General features: G+C 50.3%; 1 protein-coding gene across 1 annotated transcript in view; it reads left to right on the forward strand.

Moving 5' to 3' along the window:
- Positions 1-21,872, forward strand: part of GFI1B (growth factor independent 1B transcriptional repressor) — a 44,903-nt gene that overhangs the window by 3,971 nt on the left and 19,060 nt on the right. Inside the window, exon 2 of the mRNA XM_068249909.1 lies at positions 16,447-16,559. Coding sequence (XP_068106010.1) covers positions 16,451-16,559 — 109 coding nt within the window. The 5' untranslated portion in view covers positions 16,447-16,450. The remainder of the gene's footprint in view (positions 1-16,446; positions 16,560-21,872) is intronic.

The following is a 21,872-nucleotide window of genomic DNA, read 5'->3' on the forward strand; positions in this document are numbered from 1 at the left end:
CCTCCCTCCTCCCTCCTCCCCACCTCCACCTCCCTCCTCCCACCTCCCTCCTCCCTCCTCCCACCTCCCACCTCCCTCCTCCCACCTCCCTCCTCCACCTCCCACCTCCCACCACCCTCCCTCCCTCCTCCCACCTCCCTCCTCCCTCCTCCCACCTCCCTCCTCCCACCTCCCCCTCCCACCTCCCACCTCCCACCACCCCTCCCTCCTCCCACCTCCCTCCTCCCACCTCCCACCTCCCCCACCTCCACCTCCCACCTCCCTCCTCCCTCCTCCCACCTCCCTCCTCCCACCTCCCTCCTCCCACCTCCCACCTCCCTCCTCCCACCTCCCTCCTCCCCACCTCCCACCTCCCACCTCCCTCCCCACCTCCCTCCTCCCACCTCCCACCTCCCACCTCCCACCTCCCACCTCCCACCTCCCCTCCCTCCCCACCTCCCACCTCCCTCCTCCCACCTCCCTCCTCCCTCCTCCCACCTCCCCTCCTCCCTCCTCCCACCTCCCACCTCCCACCTCCCACCCTCCCACCTCCCACCTCCCACCTCCCTCCTCCCACCTCCCTCCTCCCTCCTCCCACCTCCCTCCCACCTCCCACCTCCCACCTCCCACCTCCCACCTCCCACCTCCCTCCTCCCACCTCCCTCCTCCCACCTCCACCTCCCACCTCCCTCCTCCCTCCTCCCTCCTCCCACCTCCCACCTCCCTCCTCCCACCTCCCTCCTCCACCTCCCTCCTCCCTCCTCCCTCCTCCCACCTCCCACCTCCCTCCTCCCACCTCCCACCTCCCCTCCCTCCTCCCTCCTCCACCTCCTCCTCCCTCCTCCCACCTCCCACCTCCCACCTCCCTCCTCCCCTCCCACCTCCTCCCACCTCCCTCCTCCCTCCTCCCACCTCCCACCTCCCTCCTCCCACCTCCCTCCTCCCTCCTCCTCCTCCCACCTCCCTCCTCCCTCCTCCCACCTCCACCTCCCCTCCCACCTCCCTCCTCCCACCTCCCTCCTCCCACCTCCCTCCTCCCTCCTCCCCTCCTCCACCTCCCACCTCCCTCCTCCCTCCTCCCTCCTCCCACCTCCCTCCTCCCACCTCCCTCCTCCCTCCTCCCACCTCCCTCCTCCCTCCTCCCTCCTCCCACCTCCCTCCTCCCTCCTCCACCTCCCTCCCTCCTCCTCCTCCCACCTCCCTCCTCCCTCCTCCCACCTCCCTCCTCCCTCCTCCCACCTCCCTCCTCCCTCCTCCCTCCTCCCTCCTCCCACCTCCCTCCTCCCTCCTCCACCTCCCTCCCTCCTCCCTCCTCCCACCTCCCTCCCACCTCCCTCCTCCCTCCTCCCTCCTCCCACCTCCCTCCTCCCTCCTCCCTCCTCCACCTCCCTCCTCCCTCCTCCACCTCCCTCCTCCCTCCTCCCACCTCCCTCCTCCCACCTCCCTCCTCCCTCCTCCCACCTCCCTCCTCCCTCCTCCCACCTCCCTCCTCCCTCCTCCCTCCTCCCTCCTCCCCACCTCCCTCCTCCCACCTCCCACCTCCCTCCTCCCTCCTCCCTCCTCCCACCTCCCTCCTCCCTCCTCCCTCCTCCCACCTCCCTCCTCCCTCCTCCCACCTCCCTCCTCCCTCCTCCCACCTCCCACCTCCCTCCTCCCTCCTCCCACCTCCCTCCCTCCTCCCTCCTCCCACCTCCCTCCTCCCACCTCCCTCCTCCCACCTCCCTCCTCCCTCCTCCCACCTCCCTCCTCCCTCCTCCACCTCCCACCTCCCTCCTCCCACCTCCCTCCTCCCACCTCCCACCTCCCACCTCCCCACCTCCCTCCTCCACCCCTCCTCCCTCCTCCCACCTCCCACCTCCCCCTCCCTCCTCCCACCTCCCACCTCCCTCCTCCCACCTCCCACCTCCCACCTCCCACCTCCCCCTCCCCCTCCTCCCACCTCCCACCTCCCACCTCCCTCCTCCCTCCTCCCACCTCCCTCCTCCCACCTCCCACCTCCCTCCCTCCCACCCCCTCCCTCCCTCCTCCCACCTCCCTCCTCCCACCTCCCACCTCCCTCCTCCCTCCTCCCTCCCACCTCCCTCCTCCCTCCTCCCTCCTCCTCCTCCCTCCTCCCACCTCCCTCCTCCTCCCACCTCCCTCCTCCCTCCTCCCTCCTCCCTCCTCCCCTCCTCCCACCTCCCACCTCCCTCCCCCTCCTCCCACCTCCCTCCTCCCTCCCCTCCTCCCACCTCCCTCCCCTCCCACCTCCCTCCTCCCACCTCCCCCTCCCTCCCTCCTCCACCTCCCTCCTCCCACCTCCCACCTCCCTCCTCCCTCCTCCCACCTCCCACCTCCCTCCTCCCACCTCCCACCTCCTCCTCCCTCCTCCACCTCCCACCTCCCTCCTCCCTCCTCCCACCTCCTCCCCCTCCACCTCCTCCTCCCACCTCCCTCCTCCCTCCTCCACCCACCTCCCACCTCCCTCCTCCCACCTCCCTCCTCCCACCTCCCTCCTCCCTCCTCCACCTCCCTCCTCCCACCTCCCACCTCCACCTCCCACCTCCCTCCTCCCACCTCCCACCTCCCACCTCCCTCCTCCCACCTCCCTCCTCCCTCCTCCCACCTCCCTCCTCCACCTCCCTCCTCCCTCCTCCCTCCTCCCTCCTCCCACCACCTCCCTCCTCCCTCCTCCCTCCTCCCACCTCCCTCCTCCCTCCTCCCACCTCCCACCTCCCTCCTCCCACCTCCCCTCCTCCCTCCTCCCTCCTCCCTCCTCCCTCCTCCCACCTCCCTCCTCCCTCACCTCCCTCCTCCCACCTCCCTCCTCCCTCCTCCTCCCACCTCCCTCCTCCCTCCTCCCTCCTCCCACCTCCCTCCTCCCTCCTCCCACCTCCCTCCTCCCTCCTCCCTCCTCCCTCCTCCCTCCTCCCCTCCCTCCTCCCACCTCCCACCTCCCTCCTCCCTCCTCCCACCTCCCTCCTCCCACCTCCCACCTCCTCCACCTCCCTCCTCCCTCCTCCCACCTCCCTCCTCCCACCTCCCTCCTCCCTCCTCCCTCCTCCCACCTCCCTCCTCCCACCTCCCTCCTCCCTCCTCCCACCTCCCTCCTCCCTCCTCCCACCTCCCTCCTCCCTCCTCCCACCTCCCTCCTCCCTCCTCCCTCCTCCCACCTCCCTCCTCCCACCTCCCTCCTCCCTCCTCCCACCTCCCTCCTCCCACCTCCCTCCTCCCACCTCCCTCCTCCCTCCTCCCACCTCCCTCCTCCCTCCTCCCACCTCCCTCCTCCCTCCTCCCACCTCCCTCCTCCCTCCTCCCTCCTCCCACCTCCCTCCTCCCTCCTCCCTCCTCCCTCCTCCCTCCTCCCTCCTCCCACCTCCCTCCTCCCTCCTCCCTCCTCCCCCTCCCTCCCTCCTCCCACCTCCCTCCTCCCACCTCCCTCCTCCCTCCTCCCACCTCCCTCCTCCCTCCTCCCTCCTCCCACCTCCCTCCTCCCACCTCCCACCTCCCACCTCCCTCCTCCCACCTCCCTCCTCCCACCTCCCTCCTCCCACCTCCCTCCTCCCTCCTCCCACCTCCCACCTCCCACCTCCCTCCTCCCTCCTCCCACCTCCCTCCTCCCTCCTCCCTCCTCCCTCCTCCCACCTCCCTCCTCCCTCCTCCCCTCCTCCCTCCTCCTCCCTCCTCCCTCCTCCCACCTCCCTCCTCCCTCCTCCCTCCTCCCACCTCCCTCCTCCCTCCTCCCACCTCCCTCCTCCCTCCTCCCTCCTCCCTCCTCCCTCCTCCCTCCTCCTCCTCCCACCTCCCACCTCCCTCCTCCCTCCTCCCACCTCCCTCCTCCCACCTCCCACCTCCCACCTCCCTCCTCCCTCCTCCCACCTCCCTCCTCCCACCTCCCACCTCCCACCTCCCTCCTCCCTCCTCCCTCCTCCCACCTCCCTCCTCCCACCTCCCTCCTCCCTCCTCCCACCTCCCTCCTCCCTCCTCCCACCTCCCTCCTCCCTCCTCCCACCTCCCTCCTCCCTCCTCCCACCTCCCTCCTCCCTCCTCCCTCCTCCCACCTCCCTCCTCCCTCCTCCCACCTCCCTCCTCCCACCTCCACCTCCCACCTCCCTCCTCCCACCTCCCTCCTCCTCCCTCCTCCCTCCTCCCTCCTCCCACCTCCCTCCTCCCTCCTCCCACCTCCCTCCTCCCTCCTCCCACCTCCCTCCTCCCTCCTCCCTCCTCCCACCTCCCTCCTCCCTCCTCCCTCCTCCCACCTCCCTCCTCCCTCCTCCCTCCTCCCTCCTCCCTCCTCCCTCCTCCCACCTCCCTCCTCCCTCCTCCCTCCTCCCTCCTCCCTCCTCCCACCTCCCTCCTCCCACCTCCCTCCTCCCTCCTCCCTCCTCCCACCTCCCTCCTCCCTCCTCCCTCCTCCTCCCTCCTCCCTCCTCCCTCCTCCCTCCTCCCTCCTCCCACCTCCCTCCTCCCTCCTCCCTCCTCCCTCCTCCCTCCTCCTCCTCCCTCCTCCCTCCTCCTCCTCCCTCCTCCCTCCTCCCTCCTCCCTCCTCCCTCCTCCTCCCACCTCCCTCCTCCCTCCTCCCACCTCCCTCCTCCCTCCTCCCTCCTCCCACCTCCCACCTCCCTCCTCCCACCTCCCTCCTCCCACCTCCCACCTCCCTCCTCCCTCCTCCCACCTCCCACCTCCCACCTCCCTCCTCCCTCCTCCCTCCTCCCACCTCCCTCCTCCCACCTCCCTCCTCCCTCCCTCCTCCCACCTCCCTCCTCCCTCCCTCCCTCCTCCCTCCTCCCTCCTCCCACCTCCCTCCAACCCTTCAACCCTTCAACCTATTCCCTCCTCCCTCCGGGAGGAGGGTGTCTTCTGGCAGGGAATTATACTTTTTTAAAAGCCAGTATATATCATACCATAGCTGGGAATTGAACCCAGATCACACTGCATGGTGGACACGTCAGTGCATCACCCTAAGCACTGTACCACTACAGTAGTAAGTGAAGCTACCGTAAAATGTACCATTAATGCTCAATGCAATAGAACCATTAGGTTGCTTAAAGGAGAACTGTAGTGAGAGGTATATGGAGGCTGCCATATTGATTTCCTTTTAAGCTATACCAGTTGCCTGGCAGCCCTGCTGATCTATTTGGCTGCAGTAATAATAATAATTATAATCCAAACATTTGTATAGCGCTTTTCTCCTGTCAGACTCAAAGCGCTCAAGAGCTGCAGCCACAGGGACGCACTCAAGAGGCCACCCTGCAGTGTTAGGGAGTCTTGCTTTGAACTCCTTACTGAATAGGTACTTGACCTAGCCAGGATTCGAACCCTGGTCTCCCATGTCAAAGGCAGAACCCTTAACCAGTACACTATCCAGCCACTGTTGTGTGAATCCCACCAGAAACAAGCATGCAGCTAATCTTGTCAGATCTTACAAAAATGTCAAACACCAGATCTGCTGCATGCTTGTTCAGGGTCTAGGGCTAAAAGTATTGGAGGCAGAGGATCTGCAGGATAGCCAGGTAACTGGTATTGCTTAAAAGGAAATCAATATGGTAGCCTCCATATACCTTTCACTACAGTTCTCCTTTAAAGGGAACCTTAACTGAGAGTGATATGGCTGTTTCCTGTAAACAATACCAGTTGCCTGGCAGTCCAGCTGATCTTTGTGACTGCAATAGTGGCTGAATCACACCCTGAAACAAGCATGCAGCTAATCCAGTCTGACTTCAGTCAGAGCACCTGATCTGCATGCTTGTTCAGGGGCTGTGGCTAAAAGTATTAGAGACACAGGATCAGCAGGCGATTCAGGCAACTGGTATTATTTTAAAAGGAAAAATCCATATCCTTCTCCGTTTAGGTTCCCTTTAAGGATTTGTAGCATAAAAGCCAACTCACATTGGCTGGGATTCGAACCTGGGTCTCACTGTATGGTGGACAAGCACACTATCCACTATACCAACTGAAGCTGGCCTGAAATTGCTGGCCTGAAATTGCTGGCCTGAAATTGCTGGCCTGAAAACAAGCTGCATCACACCCTGAAACAAGCATGCAGCTTGTTTTCAGGCCAGCAATTTCAGGCCAGCATTTTCAGGCCAGCATTTTCAGGCCAGCATTTTCAGGCCAGCATTTTCAGGCCAGCTTCAGTTGGTATAGTGGATAGTGTGCTTGTCCACCATACAGAGAGACCCAGGTTCGAATCCCAGCCAATGTGAGTTGGCTTTTATGCTACAAATCCTTAAAGGGAACCTAAACGGAGAAGGATATGGATTTTTCCTTTTAAAATAATACCAGTTGCCTGAATCGCCTGCTGATCCTGTGTCTCTAATACTTTTAGCCACAGCCCCTGAACAAGCATGCAGATCAGGTGCTCTGACTGAAGTCAGACTGGATTAGCTGCATGCTTGTTTCAGGGTGTGATTCAGCCACTATTGCAGTCACAAAGATCAGCTGGACTGCCAGGCAACTGGTATTGTTTACAGGAAACAGCCATATCACTCTCAGTTAAGGTTCCCTTTAAAGGAGAACTGTAGTGAAAGGTATATGGAGGCTACCATATTGATTTCCTTTTAAGCAATACCAGTTACCTGGCTATCCTGCAGATCCTCTGCCTCCAATACTTTTAGCCCTAGACCCTGAACAAGCATGCAGCAGATCTGGTGTTTGACATTTTTGTAAGATCTGACAAGATTAGCTGCATGCTTGTTTCTGGTGGGATTCACACGACAGTGGCTGGATAGTGTACTGGTTAAGGGTTCTGCCTTTGACATGGGAGACCAGGGTTCGAATCCTGGCTAGGTCAAGTACCTATTCAGTAAGGAGTTCAAAGCAAGACTCCCTAACACTGCAGGGTGGCCTCTTGAGTGCGTCCCTGTGGCTGCAGCTCTTGAGCGCTTTGAGTCTGACAGGAGAAAAGCGCTATACAAATGTTTGGATTATAATTATTATTATTACTGCAGCCAAATAGATCAGCAGGGCTGCCAGGCAACTGGTATAGCTTAAAAGGAAATCAATATGGCAGCCTCCATATACCTCTCACTACAGTTCTCCTTTAAGCAACCTAATGGTTCTATTGCATTGAGCATTAATGGTACATTTTACGGTAGCTTCACTTACTACTGTAGTGGTACAGTGCTTAGGGTGATGCACTGACATGTCCACCATGCAGTGTGATCTGGGTTCGATTCCCAGCTATGGTATGATATATACTGGCTTTTAAAAAAGTATAATTCCCTGCCAGAAGACACCCTCCTCCCGGAGGGAGGAGGGAATAGGTTGAAGGGTTGAAGGGTTGAAGGGTGGGAGGAGGGAGGAGGGAGAGTAAAAACTCCCTAGCAGAGTGTGTAGCAGCTGTTCCATAACTAATTAGTGTAGGTAGGCAAATGGTATAAAGGACCTTGCTTGGAGCAGTGAAGTGTATTTCACTCAATTAGGTGTGACTCCAGGCATTAGAGCTTTTGAAACATGTTTTCTATCATTTTTGCAGTGTATAGAATTTTTTAAAACTTTGAAAGTTCGCCTCCCCATTGAAGTCTATTGCGGTTCGCGAACTTTTTCGCGAACCGAACCTTTCGCGGAGGTTCGCGAACAGGGTTCGCGAACCGAAAATCGGAGGTTCGGCCCAACTCTACTCCAGAACCGCTGGAATGCAATGATGTGTCAGCTTGTTAATTTGTACAGAGCCATAATAATCCAAAATGCATACAGACTGTTTCGGATTGTTTGATCCTCATCAGCGCATGGCATGGATTAATTTGGCTATATGAATTTTGATAGCACTTATTAGCCTACTTTTTGGTACCTTTTAAAAGTGCTAAAAAGTTATTGTAAATCGAAGATGAAAAATTCAGAAGAAAAAGTGAATTGCATATGGTCCAATGTCTCCAATGTGAATCAGAGAAATGTAAAATAAATGTAATATTGTTGTTGTGATTGTTATTATTATTATTATTATTATTATTCAGATTCCTTTTAAAAGAGAAAGTGTAGTGACCTTTAATTTTGTTTCATTTATTAGTTTTTAGACTAAAAATAGTTTCATAAATTTTTGGGGAAATCAAAAAAATATTCATACTTGTTTGTAGCACCACCTTGTGTTACAATTGACAATTTTGCATGTAGAAAATACTCAATAAAGCAGGCCCAGCACAAATAAATTTTTCCCTAATTATCTGTGACGTAACAATTGTAAGTTCAATCGATTCGCAGCAAAAATGGATCGAAATTATGATTGTGACCAGATGATTCATTTTGGTCAGCTGGATGCGGTAAGGGAGTGGAGGTAGATCGACAGCCCATAGCGTTGCTCTGTATCAAACAATGCAATGCTGCAGTGTTATCGATTTTCAATAGATTTCATGGTTAAATCTACTGAAAATCTGTGTGCAGTGTATGGAGGAAATCGATCCCTCTCTCACCAGATTTAGATCAGAGAGTGACTGATTGTTCTGCCACACTGAGCAGCAATCTGTGCATGTACCTTTTTTGGACCTTATTATAGTTCACTGTGGAATCTTATGGTCCCCATTAGCTCAATACAATTTGAAATCAAGAAGTGATTATTACTAGCATTGGATGGTGGCTGGAAGGTGTAATGGTTAAGGGCTCTGCCTCTGACGCAGGAGACCAGGGTTCGAATCTCGGCTCTGCCTGTTCAGTATGCCAGCACCTATTCAGCAGGAGACCTTTGGCAAGTCTCCCTAACACTGCTGCTGCCTATAGAGCGCGTCCTAGTGGCTGCAGCTCTGTCGCTTTGAGTCCGCCCGGAGAAAAGCGCGATATAAATGTTATTTGTCTTGTCTTGTCTAGCATTGCACCAGTGAAGCATGAAGGAGGCCTCCTTGTGGACCGCTTTGGTCCAGGTGGCCCCAATGTGGTGGCAACCTCTGCAGACCCAATTATTATGATGCTGTGTCTGCAGAAATTGTGCAATGCAGATTATGCAGTCAGAATCTCAAAGGAAGGTTTCCAGCATCTCTTAGAAACCACACCCCAAAAGAATTAAAGCTGTGCTAAGGGCAAATGGAAGACATAACCAGCATTGGCATAAAGTGCTTGTAAAGTGCAAAGTGCGTACATACAGTATACTACAAATCCCATTTATTCCAGATATTTATATTTCATAGTAAAGTACTACGTATACAGCAGGAGGAGGTGGCAGTGCTTCACAAGGCAGGCTGCATATGAATGACCAACTGCATGGATATGCAGAGCCTAAATATATGCAGGTTACACAACGTGCATTCAAAACAGATGCAACAAAATGCAGGATGTTGGCTTCCAAAACAAGTTTTCGCGCAGTGTGTTCCATTCTAGACGCGATGAGGTATCCTCATGGAAGAGACCATAACCAATAATTAACAAAAAAAAAACATAGTGTGAATCTGGAGGCAGCTGGCCATAAAAAGGTTTACACATTTTCTTTAGGAACAGGGAGAGATTGTCAGTGCTCCTAATCAAGCTGCACCGCACCTGAAATGACTACCAACAGAGGTGTACACACCTTGAACTCAGAACAGATGCAAACTATGCAGGGCCGGTTCTAGACGTGTTGCTGCCTGAGGCAAACTTGTAAAAAAAACGCTGCCCTCCAGAATAGGTGGCCTGGAGGGGGTAGCGAGCAGGAAGGGGGTATTGGGCACAGTGGAAGCAAGGGTAGTCGGAGCCCCCCTCACCTGAGTTCCCCGATCCCCCTCCGGCTATTAAATGCAGTAGCGAGCGGCATTGCAGGAAGTGACAAGAGTGGAACGCATGCTGGAATGCGGAAGAGGTGAGTTATCCCCTCCCACTGCCTGACAATATATCGTTATGCTCGCTGTTGCATTTTATAGCTGGAGGGGGAGCGCAGATCGGGGGACTCAGGTGAGGGAGGGGCCACTGTGCCCAATACCCCCTTCCTGCTCGTCACCCCCTCCAGCTCGGCACCCCCCCCCCCCCCCACACCCATGGCCAGGCGGGTGCCGTCCCCCCGAATTTGCCGCCTGAGGAACCCACCTCACCCCGCCTCATGGGCAGACTGGCCCTGAAACTATGCACTAAATCCTAAACTCAGATTAAAACAGAATGCAAACCTCTGTTGGTAGTCATTTCAGGTGCAGCCTGATTAGGAGCACTGCCAATCTCTTTCCTGTTCCCAAAGTACTAAGTACTGTATGTGCATATTGTGCAAATCCCCTTTATTCCAGATATTTAGGGCCAGTTTACATACATGCTAAATGACAGGCTACGGCACTCGCCGTTTAGGCGATGTGCTTTAATGTGAAAATGTCCTTCCAAGTGTCGTCCATTCAAGTGAAGGCACAATCTTTTACCACCCGTCTTGCGGGGGGTTACAAATGACGCATGCTGGGAAGACATCCGTCCGAACCGACACTTATACATTCTAAACTATTTTAGAGTGGCAGCATATTTCTTGCCTTTGTGGTTAGGTGGAGTATCCCTTTAACCCTGAGTATGCCCGCTGTCCTGTTGTATATTTACAGACATTTTCCTGCATTTGTTTCCAAAGACAAATAGAAGTTTGTCTGCGGGCTCCCGGCCAGCCCCGCAGATCAATGCCGCCCTGTGTGTGATTAACACGACACTAAATCCTTGCAGGACAAATGCAAATATCAAACAAATGAGTTCTAACTAAAATCAAGTCTGGAGCCCGGTAGTGATCATTTTACTGTAGCCTGCATTAAGATTATGCAGATTGGTAGATATCAGCTACATGATAGCGCCCTGCAAACACAGAGGTTAGAATAACTGTACACCTATATTCTAAACGCAAATACAAAGGCAGACAATACAAATTCAGGTCAGCTGCTGCTTATAGAATATTTGTAATTGAAAGAATATGTATACTGATTTTCTTTCTTTTATGTATTATTATATAAACGTATCACTAAAGTAGATGTCAAAATGTATTCTTACAAGAGACACTGAAGCGAAAAAAAAATGATGATATGATTTGTATGTGTAGTACAGCTAAGACATAAAACATTAGGAGCAGAGCCATAAGTCTAATATTGTTTTCAGTACAGGAAGAGTTAAGAAACTCCAGTTGTTATCTGTGCAAAAGAGCCATTGAGCCGCACCACTTGAGAGCTCCGTCTTCTGAAGCTTGTTATCTCAACTGTCAGTCACTGTATCTTCTTTTTCTCTGCAGAGAAGGGTTCAATAGTTCATTGGCCTGCTCTGTAAAATCATTTAGAATGCTGAGTAGTGTGTACACTGCAAATATTAGAGAATGATGCAAAGTTATAAAAAACTAAATATAACTGAAAATAAAAATATGAGAATATTTTCTTTGCTACTAAAGTCCTAGTAATTATCTGTACTACACAACCAATTCATTATATCATATATTTTTTTCCGTTTCAGCGTCTCTTTAAGGATACCAGAGCTGAAGACACTTGAAGAAATGAGGGGAGCAGGCACATATAGGAAGCTGTGCTGATGCCCACTGATCCCCACATTCTCCTCCGACCCCCTCCTTTCCTCTCTAAATGACATTCAGCAGGTTCCTCCGGGTTGGCTGGGTCAGGCATTAGTGCGCAGGTGCCAGCGTTGCTGTGCGCATGCTACATTATGTGCCCGGCGCAGCCAGGAGCACATTACGCATGATGTCACAGCTGCATGATGTAAGACGCGTGCAACCATGCTGGTGCCTGCGCACTAATGCCCAACCTGGAAGAAGCTGCCACGTGGCATTTAGGGAAGAAAGAAGGGGGTCGGAGGAGAGCAGGGGGAGTGGTGGACATCAGCACAGCTTCCCATACATGCCTGCTCCCACCGTTTCTCCAAGTGTCTACAGCTATCCTTTACATTTTTAAGAAACTTTGATATTTGTTTAATGCGTCACCTGCTACCCTGTTTCCCCGAAATTAAGATGCTCAAAATAGAAGCCCTACCCCGAAAGTAAGCCTTAGCGGCAGTATGAGGCAAAAAGTATGGCAACCTGTGTTTTTACTGGAGCCCATGGTCTGGTGGGCAGGACCATGCAGCGAGTGCAGTGATTGGCCCAATGATGGAGCCATGGTCCCGCCTGCGAGACCATCGGCTCCAAAAATGTGTAAATATATTGAAAATACAGCCATACAATCAATACTTCGTTTCAAAAAAGCACAATTTATGGACCGCTGATATCCTATATAATAAAATTCCTATCCCCCTTGCCCCTGTGCACGTGCGGCGCATGCATGGCCCGAAGGTGGACTTCAGACAGCGGTGGTGGATGGGGATGTCACATCAGGGCCAGTTCTGGAGTTTTTGCTGCCTGAGGCATACTTGTAAGGATGCGCCCCCCCCTCCAAGCTGGAATGATCGCACAGCAGCGACTGCGGCCTAGTGCCCAATTTTTAACAAGCGGGCCTTTTAACTAGTTCTACATAATTGACAAATAGTTCTTGATCCTTTGTCAAGCACTAAGACGTGGGCATCAGAGCCCTGGATACAGTGATTTTTTTTTTGTCTTTTTTAAAGTAGGTCATCATTTGTATTGGGATTTTAAAGAGAACCTAAACTGAAAATGAAAAGTCAAAATAACCATGTACAGGTCATACTTACCTCCTGCGTAGTCTACTTCTCAATCTCTTTCTCCTCTCCTGCGTCCCATTTGTCCACTGTGATCAATGGAATTGTCCGTCCTCCATTTTCAAAATGGCCATTACCCCATAACGGCTTCCTGGTCAGCACACTGTTAAACTGTAAAATCACCCACTGGAGCCCTAAGGAAACATGGACATTACCTTGCACATTCAGTTGTAACTGACAGCTGCTGATATATAACTGACTGGTTTATTTCAGTTCTAACAAAATATTGCCAGAACTGGAAGTGATCACTGTAAGAAGAAATGGTGAGCTTCTGAGAGGAACTGACGGTGAGGTAAGTATGTAATATTCATTTGCAGCTACATCATGTGTTTATTTTAAATCATTTTACTCGTTTCAGGTTCCCTTTAACCAGTACTCATTGGCAGATAGGCCAACGTTCTATTTTTCAGAGGGACAGTCCCTTTTTGGATACCAAATCCCCCTGATCCTCTTTCTTCCTCATTTGTGCTTCTTTCAGAACTGATGTACAGATCTCGGAAAGTATATGTATTTTTTCCCCTGAAAAATGTTTCAAATTGGCCCTAAACTTTAGTTTCAGCCTTTAAATTAATACATTTTTAACTTTAAAATGTTATTATGAAAATTATGAATTAAAACTAATGATGATAGTTAGATAGAGCCAGTGTGGTATTATGAATGACAAAAGTACATGTGACTGTGTGACTAGGGGTGTGGCTGCATGGCTAGAGGTGTGGCTGCATGGCTAGAGGTGTGGCTGCATGGCTAGAGGTGGGGCTGGGGCGTGTCTTAAAGCAACAGGGACAGCCATATTATCCCAGGAAAAAAACACATATATAAGTAGATAAATACTTATTCTACTTACATAACATGTGTATTGTACTCTCCACATTTTGATTTCAGTGAATTTTATAAGGATATATGAGATTTGTTATAAGGGTGGAGTTGGACTTCATCATAGGTAAAATAAAGAAGGAAATTATTTCCTGGCAAGGAAGGAGTTGAAGGAAATCTTTAAGAATCAGGATATACCAATTAAAAGAAATGTTTTACAGGCCCCTTTCCTATTAGTAAACTCTTGTATACCTCTGTCTCACAGGAGCTTGCCTCATCAGTCTTCTATGTGTTACACAGGGCCGGAGCTACCATAGGAAAAAATGGGCAATTGCCCCAGGGCCCAAGAGCCTGTAGGGGCCACCAAGGTGTCCCTCCCTATCTTAGCTGTTGCTTCTCAGGAACTCTGCAGAGTCTGTTAAGTTGGGAGGTGATTGGGGGAGGGTCAGCAGCCAGCTCAGAGGCCCAGGAGGGAAATTTGGCTGCAACAAAGGGCCTCTAATGACGCTTTTTGGTCGGGGGTGTCTGTTTGGGGGCCCCCAGGCTAATTTTGTCCTAGGGCCCAATTGTTACTTGAACCGACCCTGGTGTTACATGCTGCATAGCTATTGAGCTTGGGGAATAAAAGTTTCTATCAAGTTCAGTCTTTAGAGCCTCTCTGCACCACCAGAGCCACAAGGGCAGAAACTCTCTGGGTGGATGAAGGCATCGCCTCCCCACACCTAGCAGCAGGGGTGGCCTTAGGCATGTGCACAGGGCCACCATTCCCAAATTTCATAAAAAGTTAAACATTTGGGCCATGAGCACAAGGCAGCTATGCAGTGTCTGCAATGGATGTGGCCATTTACCATGCATAAGATACCATATGGACATTGGTGGGCGAGGGGCCACTGATTCTTCCTTCACCCAGAGACACGCAAGCCTAGAGCCACCCCTGCTAGCAGTAATAGCTGTGGATGACCTTCAAGGCAAGGAAAGCATCCAAGTTCCTTTTAAATGCAGTTATGGAATTTTTCATAGTGACTTCCTGTAGTAAGAAATTCCTCATCTTAACCTTCCTACTATGAAGAACCCTTTAAAAAAAACAAAAATCTATTAACCCTTCGCACTCTCGCATGCAATTGTTCAAACAAATGCATTCACAGATTCACTCATCCAGGCACAACTGTTATCCCTACAGCTAAGTTAAAAGCCGGGGTTTTAGTTCACAGAAGAATGCATTCTTATGCTTAGTCACCTATACTGCGCAGAAGTACCCAGGTAAACATAGGTGTCCTAACTCTGGCCCTGTAACATGCATAGTGCAGACATGCAAACACATTCATTGCATCAAACCTATCAATGGATTAGGAGCACACATCCTGACGTCCTCTCCTGGGACAGACAGTGCATCTTACCAATCGCACAAGGGAGCTAACGTTATGTGTCCATGTGCACCATGCACATACACCAGCATAAGCTGTGTGCATGCTGACAAACACATACAGGGGAAGGAGGGAGTGCACTGAATTAGACCCTAGCCACAGGGGTCAGTAACAAGAACAAAATACATATATCCAGGCACATCGCTTAACAAGAAAAAAATACATATATCCAGGCACATCGCATTTTTGCTGTTTTCTAGCCACACCCCCTTCAGCACCTCCCTTTCCCTAATAACTTATTTAATGTCCTAACTAGAGGCAATGTGCCTGGATAAATGTATTTTTTTCTTTAAAAAAAACAGGTGTTAAATCTTCTTTCCTCCATACGCAGTTCATGTCTTTTTGTTGTTTGTACAGACCTGGGGATAAAACACTAACTGGCCAAGCTTTTATATATGTTATATTGCCCTTAGATGTATTTATACATGGTAATCTAATCAGGGCCGGATTTGTGCTTTTTACCGCCCAAGGCCGCTATCACCGGCCGCCCCGACAAACAGCTAGTGCCCTATCATATGCACACACTTTTATTGGTCCCAGTAATCAATGTTTTTAAAGATGCTTAATAACGATGTAATTTTACTTAACAATAAACCTTCCAATTGATTGAATTGAACAGTGTTGATGGTGCCAATCGACTACAAAGGTCCAATTGTCAATTGTTTTATCAGTTTGTTTTGTGGATCGGAATGGTCTGAAATGATTGGAATGGTAAATAATTTTTATTCTATTTATGGACCAAATCGATACTTTCCGCTCTGATAAGTTGGAGCTAGTGGAGGGTGGAGTTTGACTTTAAAAGTGATGAGAGACAGTTCAGGTCACAGACAAAAAGCTGCTCATGTTTGCTGCCCCTTCACTCCCTGAGTTCCAGATACTTGCCCAACTGCTGCAGTTCACATGTTTGCAGGTTGACTGCATGAGTGTGCCAGCCTGAAGCCCACCCCTTGCTTCCTGGTGCCCTAGGCCATGGCCTATGTGGCCTTGCCTCAAATCCGGCCATGAATCTAATCCCCTCAAAGTTGTCTCTTTTCCAAGCTAGAGTAGCTAATATCTAATCTTCCTTGGTAAGTGAGACCTTCCCTCCCTTTGACTAATTTAGTTGATCTTTTTTGTAACAGTTCTGGGTAAAATGACTACTGTACAGACAATGCATCAGATTTATCTACAAGCATCTCCAGACTCCAACAGTGATATGACAAGTGTCCCACCAAGTGACTATTTTTCTGATGCAGATTTTCCTATAGGAATTCTTTGGAGTCAGTTTTTCTGCATCCATTCTGCATCTAATCTGCGTGTAGTGAAAACAGGCCCTTAGTGTGGACAGCGCAGCTTAGTATGGACAGCACAGTTGTGGGCGGCGGCTTAGTGTGGGCGGTGGCTTAGTGCAGCGGTTGTGATGTGCGCAAGAAGCTGCATCTGTGCATACTTAAACACGGCAGTTTAGTGTAGGCAACATAGTTGTGAGTGAGCGGTGTCTTAGTGTACTGTAAGCGGTGCAGTTGTGGGCGGTGGCTTAGTGTGGAGGGTACAGCTGTGGGCGGGGGCTTACTGTGGGCTGTGGCTTTAGTGCCGTGTGTGATTCTTTTGAGAATCGTGAGTTTCCTGGTGTGAAATAATATAATAATACATGTGCCTATAATAACATAATATACATATTAAAAAATGTCATGTCCCTTCAAGGAAAATGCCTCGTTCTTTTCTGGTGAAGACAAAGAAGGCGCACACTTACCAGAATCGCTACTCAGATGAAGCATGGACTCCAGGGGATGGCCCTGTCACAGACGTATATGATGGTTAGTATATTTTAGTTACAACCTCTGCAGTGATTACCAAGATATGAATCATTGTATTGACAATGTACTGTGGAGAAAACAGCTGTGTGTAAATAGGAACATTAATCATGAGACTCTTTCCTCCTTAGGAACATTGCCAATAACGCGATTTATAAACTCAGTAATTAAACACATGACTTCCTTGTTTACATAACACACAGCCAACAAGTAAGGAAGAATGGCTCAGTCCATACAGCACTGAGGCAACACAGGTGTTACATAGAGCACTATGGCAAAATGGACCTGCTGCACCCAGGGCCACGGCAAAATGGCTGCAAGATATGATATGGGGAAAACTAGTTCCTAAAGGTACCCATCCACTATTAAATGTTTTGGGAATTAATTTGATAAAAATACTAACTTGAACAAAAATTCTACTAAAAAGTAGTAGCAGTAGGGTATTGTACCGTGTTAGCCATCAGTAAAAGCAAGAAGTTTTAAATCAGGATGATACCATTTATTGGCTAACTACAAATGAATAAGCTTATTCATTTGTAGTAAGCCAATAAATGGTATCATCCTGATTTAAAACTTCTTACTAAAAAGTAGGTTTCTTTCTAAACTTTATTAATAGGAACTGGTGGGCCGCACTCCGACCACATGTTCTTTAGGACTAACTAAAAAACTATCACCTCAAAAGAGGTATGACAACTTAGACACTTAAAACAGGTATGGAAGCACCCAGTGCATTAAAGATAGGCTAATAAAGTTGTTGATTTTATAAAACAGAGACGTAATCTTATCTTTCTTGAAGAGTTTGGACGGGTCTTTTGAAAAAGGTGTATTATTTGGGCGCATAAAATTGACAATGCATTTCGGGGGTGCTTGCCTGCTTCCTCAGGTCAGTGAAAAAACAGGTGCTCATGCTTGCTACTCTGCCATAGCAGTTAAGGCACCTGTTTTTTCACTAACCTGAGGAAGCGGTGCAAGCACCCACGAAACATGTTGCCAATTTTATGTGCTCAAATAAAAGACCTTTTTTCAATAGACCGTTCCAAATTCTACAAGACAGGGAAGATAGGCTAACAGATTTATTAAATTATTTTCTACCGCCCGCCAGTGCAATTCGGGTGCAATTTAAATGCAGCCGAATTGCAGCAGTTGTAACACCATGTGTGTCAAGCGTTGACACATGGTGGTGTTACTAGGCAGCGCAGGAACGCGACATGTCAAGTCTAAACGTGACTGCGCGCGTCTGAGATCTCACTCCGGTCTCAGATACTAACAAGTGCCTGACTGGTGCAGGAGAGCAGCCGACAGGCAGTGACTTCATCACTTGTCAGCTGCTCGTGTGAAAGAGTCCTTACTCCTGTCAGGTGCAGCTCTGTGGAATGTTTATTTACAACGAGTTCTGAAGCCAGTATAAAATATACCTGGCCCCCGAGAATGCTCTGGGAGGAATGCAGTTTTCTTGCGCTTTTAGGGATCATTCACAAGAACACAATGTGGGACTTCACATCGACGCTCACAACAGCCTCTCACATTTGGTTTTCTCATTTTTGCTTGCATTTTTTTTTTTTTTGCAGTTATAAAATCATGCAACAGGTCTGCTTTTCCATGTGTGATTTGCAATTAACTCAAGTTTTAGGGCTCGTTTCCACTATTGCGTTGCGGAATCGCCGGCGAATCACCGCAGGCGAAATCGCTTGTGGGTGCAATTCCGCATATGTTTTTTGCCGCGATTTCGCATAGGTTAGGGTAATGCGATTTTAACCATGTCACTGCCTGTGTGAATTAACATGGGTACCTATGCGAAATCGCATGTGAATTCGCGGAAAAAACGCATGGGGAAAAGGCATCCGATTTCCCTATTAAATACATTGTGTGCGATTCGCCTGCATTCCACACGCAGGCGAATTCTGAGGGGTCTGCCGTGCAGATTTTCCCCGCACACAAAAACGCTCCGCACAACGCACAAGCGGAAACAGGCCCATCCACTTGTATTGGCTGTGCGAATCCGCATGCGGACAACGCTTGCGGATTCGCTATAGTGGAAACGAGCCCTTAAAGTGTTGTTTCAAATTACCATGCATTTTTGAATTAAATTACGCACAGTTTTATGTTAACTTCATTGTTATTCATCGAAAATTCGCAATCAGAAATCGCATACTGACATGCACAAAAGTCGCAAAACCACAGAAGAAAAATACTTGCAAAAGTCACAAAGTCACAAAACGCAGAAACATACACAGGGGAGTAGCCCCTCCAACTGCCGGGGGGCCCAAAGGTGTGGCGGGCTCCAATTATTAAGCCTTCCCTCCAGTACCCCAGATCAGGTGTTTTTGTGGCTACACTTGTTATGGGTGTGAAGATCCTGAGGGCCACACCTGTTTTATGAGCCTTGTAAGCAGGGCAGTTTCTAGGCTAAATTGAGGGTGTAAGAATTGCCCCCCCACCCCGTGGACTTGCGAATCCTTACTCTTTAGGGACAGTCACACAGTCACAGGCTCCAATTAGATCTGCCTCCTTACTAGTGACCAGCCGCTCATCCAGGAGGAAGCAGGGACCAGGAGAACACACAGGCGAAGAGAGCCCTGAAAGCTGACTCCTCCATGGATGCTGCGCACTGACAGCCTGCAGTACCGCTACAGGACATCAGGTGTCAGCACACGGTGGTGACGTGATGATGACTTGACGTCTGACGCAGGCAGCCCAGGAGGAGTCAAGGAAGGTGATCGCACTGGTAATCTTCTTTCTTCTTCCATTTGGCTGCACCGCACGTGACTGGCTCCCTAGCACCTAGCGGTTATGTCCTTCTGCCTGCGCCCCCCCCTCTTGCACAATTGCTGGTCCACGCCCAGGGCGATCGCCCTGCCCGCCCTGCCCAAGAAACGTCACTGCTTGTAAGATGGGCCCTCAGGCTGTGAGGATCACAAGGGATAGGCAAGGGAAATGGTGTAAGCATGAAGGGGGCCCCATAAGCGTTTTGCTGAGGTGCTCCATGATTTGTAGTTATACCCCTAAACGTACATGCAGAAAAAACACGGAAAATTGTTTTACCGCCGGGATTAACCAACAACCACGCTGAAATGAATGGGATCGTTCATCTCAATGCATTTACCGTCATTTACCGGTAACTGTGTGAATATCATGGTCAATCTTAATTTCTTAGTCGCTGCATGGAGCGCCCGCGGTAGTTGTGTTCGACGTTACTGGGCCCCCCATTCTGCTCGGCTGCAGAAAATTGTCCAGCATCAGCTAAATGAGACTTCCCCAGATGCCCGACTGAACCTGCCCTAAAACAAAGATTTCTCATTTGAAAACTGCTGGAGAAAGCAGCTTAGGCCCAGTGCACACCGAGCGGTTTTTGGAGCGATCCGCCGGCCGCATCCGCCTGGAAAAATGCTTGGCTAATGTATTGCAATGGGATGGTGCACACTGGCGGTTTGAGGTTTTTGCCAAGCCGCAAACGCGCCTCCTGCTGCGCGTTTGCGGTTTGCTAGAAAAAACCTCAAACCGCCGGTGTGCACCACACATTGAAATACAATAGCCAAGCGTTTTCACTGGCTGATGCGGCTGGTGGATCGCATACAAAATCCGCTTGGTGTGCACCCGGCCAAATATCTGCTCTCTGCTCCCAAAACCGCTAGCGGTTTTGGTGTGCACTGGGCCTTATGCTGGGAATACACGTTTCGTTTTTGCCTTCGTTTTAGCCTTCAATTCGTTCAGTAAACGAATCGAGTGTTGAAAACGTATGTGAAAATAGTCATAATCTCATTATAGTTTCGATTAATAGACCTCAAAAACGAACGACTAGTGATCGAACATGTTTGATATTATCTCTCTTTATCCATCTAATCGAGCCATTGGTAGGCTTGATGGCTGTTCAGATCGATTAAATGTTCGTTTATGTTAGTCCGTCCCTGTAAAAAGGGATTTTCGTTTCGTTTCTTTGCAGCCTTCGATTATTGGAAATACGAAACCATCAGAATCGAAAAAAAAACGAAACCGTGGGTGGTGATATTAACCGTACGTTCGATTATTTCGGGAACGAAAAGGACAAAAGGCACAATCGAAACGAAGGCTAAAACGAAGGCAAAAACGAATCGTGTATTCCCAGCATTAGAGGAGTTCATGTGAATGAGCCCCCAGGGCCCAGCTACACATGGTGCTGCCTTTGGACATTAGATGAAGTCTCATGGAGCAATCAGGTGTGGCTGTGTGACTCAACCTGTGCAGTGCTGACAGTTATTCCCAGCCCTTCGGGCTCATTCAAATGAGCATCATGCAAATACACCATTGTGTGTCTGTCTTCTACCTGATCTGTGAGCGAGTGTAACTGTTTCTCTGGAAATGACCTCTGCATTTGCATCCCCATCAGCTTCTCTGCATAAAGGAAAGGCAGCATTTATGTTATAAGCCAGAAGTGCCACTCATCCCTCCCACTGTGATCAGGGCCACCTTTGTACATTGCATGGTTACACAGAATGGCCCAGTGCACACCAAAACCGCTAGCAGATCGTCAAAACGCTAGCAATTTTTGGAGCTGATTTCAGAGTGAATCTAGGCATGTTTAGAGACGTTTTCTAAACATGCCTAGCGTTTTTTGGGAGCGTTTTTGTGTAGCAGATTACAAATATTGTTACAGTAAAAGCTGTTACTGAACAGCTTCTGTAACAAAAACGCCTGGAAAACCGCTCTGATCTAGCGTTTTCCACAGCGGTTTGTGTTTTTCCTATACTTTACATTGAGGACGAAACGCTTTTGAAAACCGCAAACATGCAGCAGGAGGCACGTTTGAGGTTTGGAAAAAGAACTTAAACTGCTGGTGTGCACCATCCCATTGAAATACATTAGCCAAGCGTTTTCACTGGCGGATGCGGCTGGCGGATCGCTGCTAAAACCGCTCATTGTGCACTGGGCCAATGTCAAGATTGAATGTTCCTCTGATAAACTAGATAAGATCACAAAAATAAGGGACGGTTCACACATGCACGAAACGCGCCCAAGCTCTGTCTAATCAATCTGCATCTGTAAAGACAACCATATGCACAGCTCAGCCCTTCTGCCCGCACAGTAAGCATTGGTTTGTGGCAGATTTCTGACTAGTACAGGTGATACTTATCCAGGGCTGCAATGCATTCTATTGTGTGCAGTTAGCACTGGTTTGTGCCAGATGTCTGAGTAGTACAGGCCATACTTCTCCAGAGCTGCAATGCATTCTGTTGTGTGCAGTGAGCACTGGTTTGTGCCAGATGTCTGAGTAGTACAGGCCATACTTCTCCAGGGCTGCAATGCATTCTGTTGTGTCCAGTGAGCACTGGTTTGTGCCAG

The sequence above is a fragment of the Hyperolius riggenbachi genome, chromosome 8 (genome assembly GCF_040937935.1).
Source record: "Hyperolius riggenbachi isolate aHypRig1 chromosome 8, aHypRig1.pri, whole genome shotgun sequence".
Lineage (NCBI taxonomy): Eukaryota > Metazoa > Chordata > Amphibia > Anura > Hyperoliidae > Hyperolius > Hyperolius riggenbachi.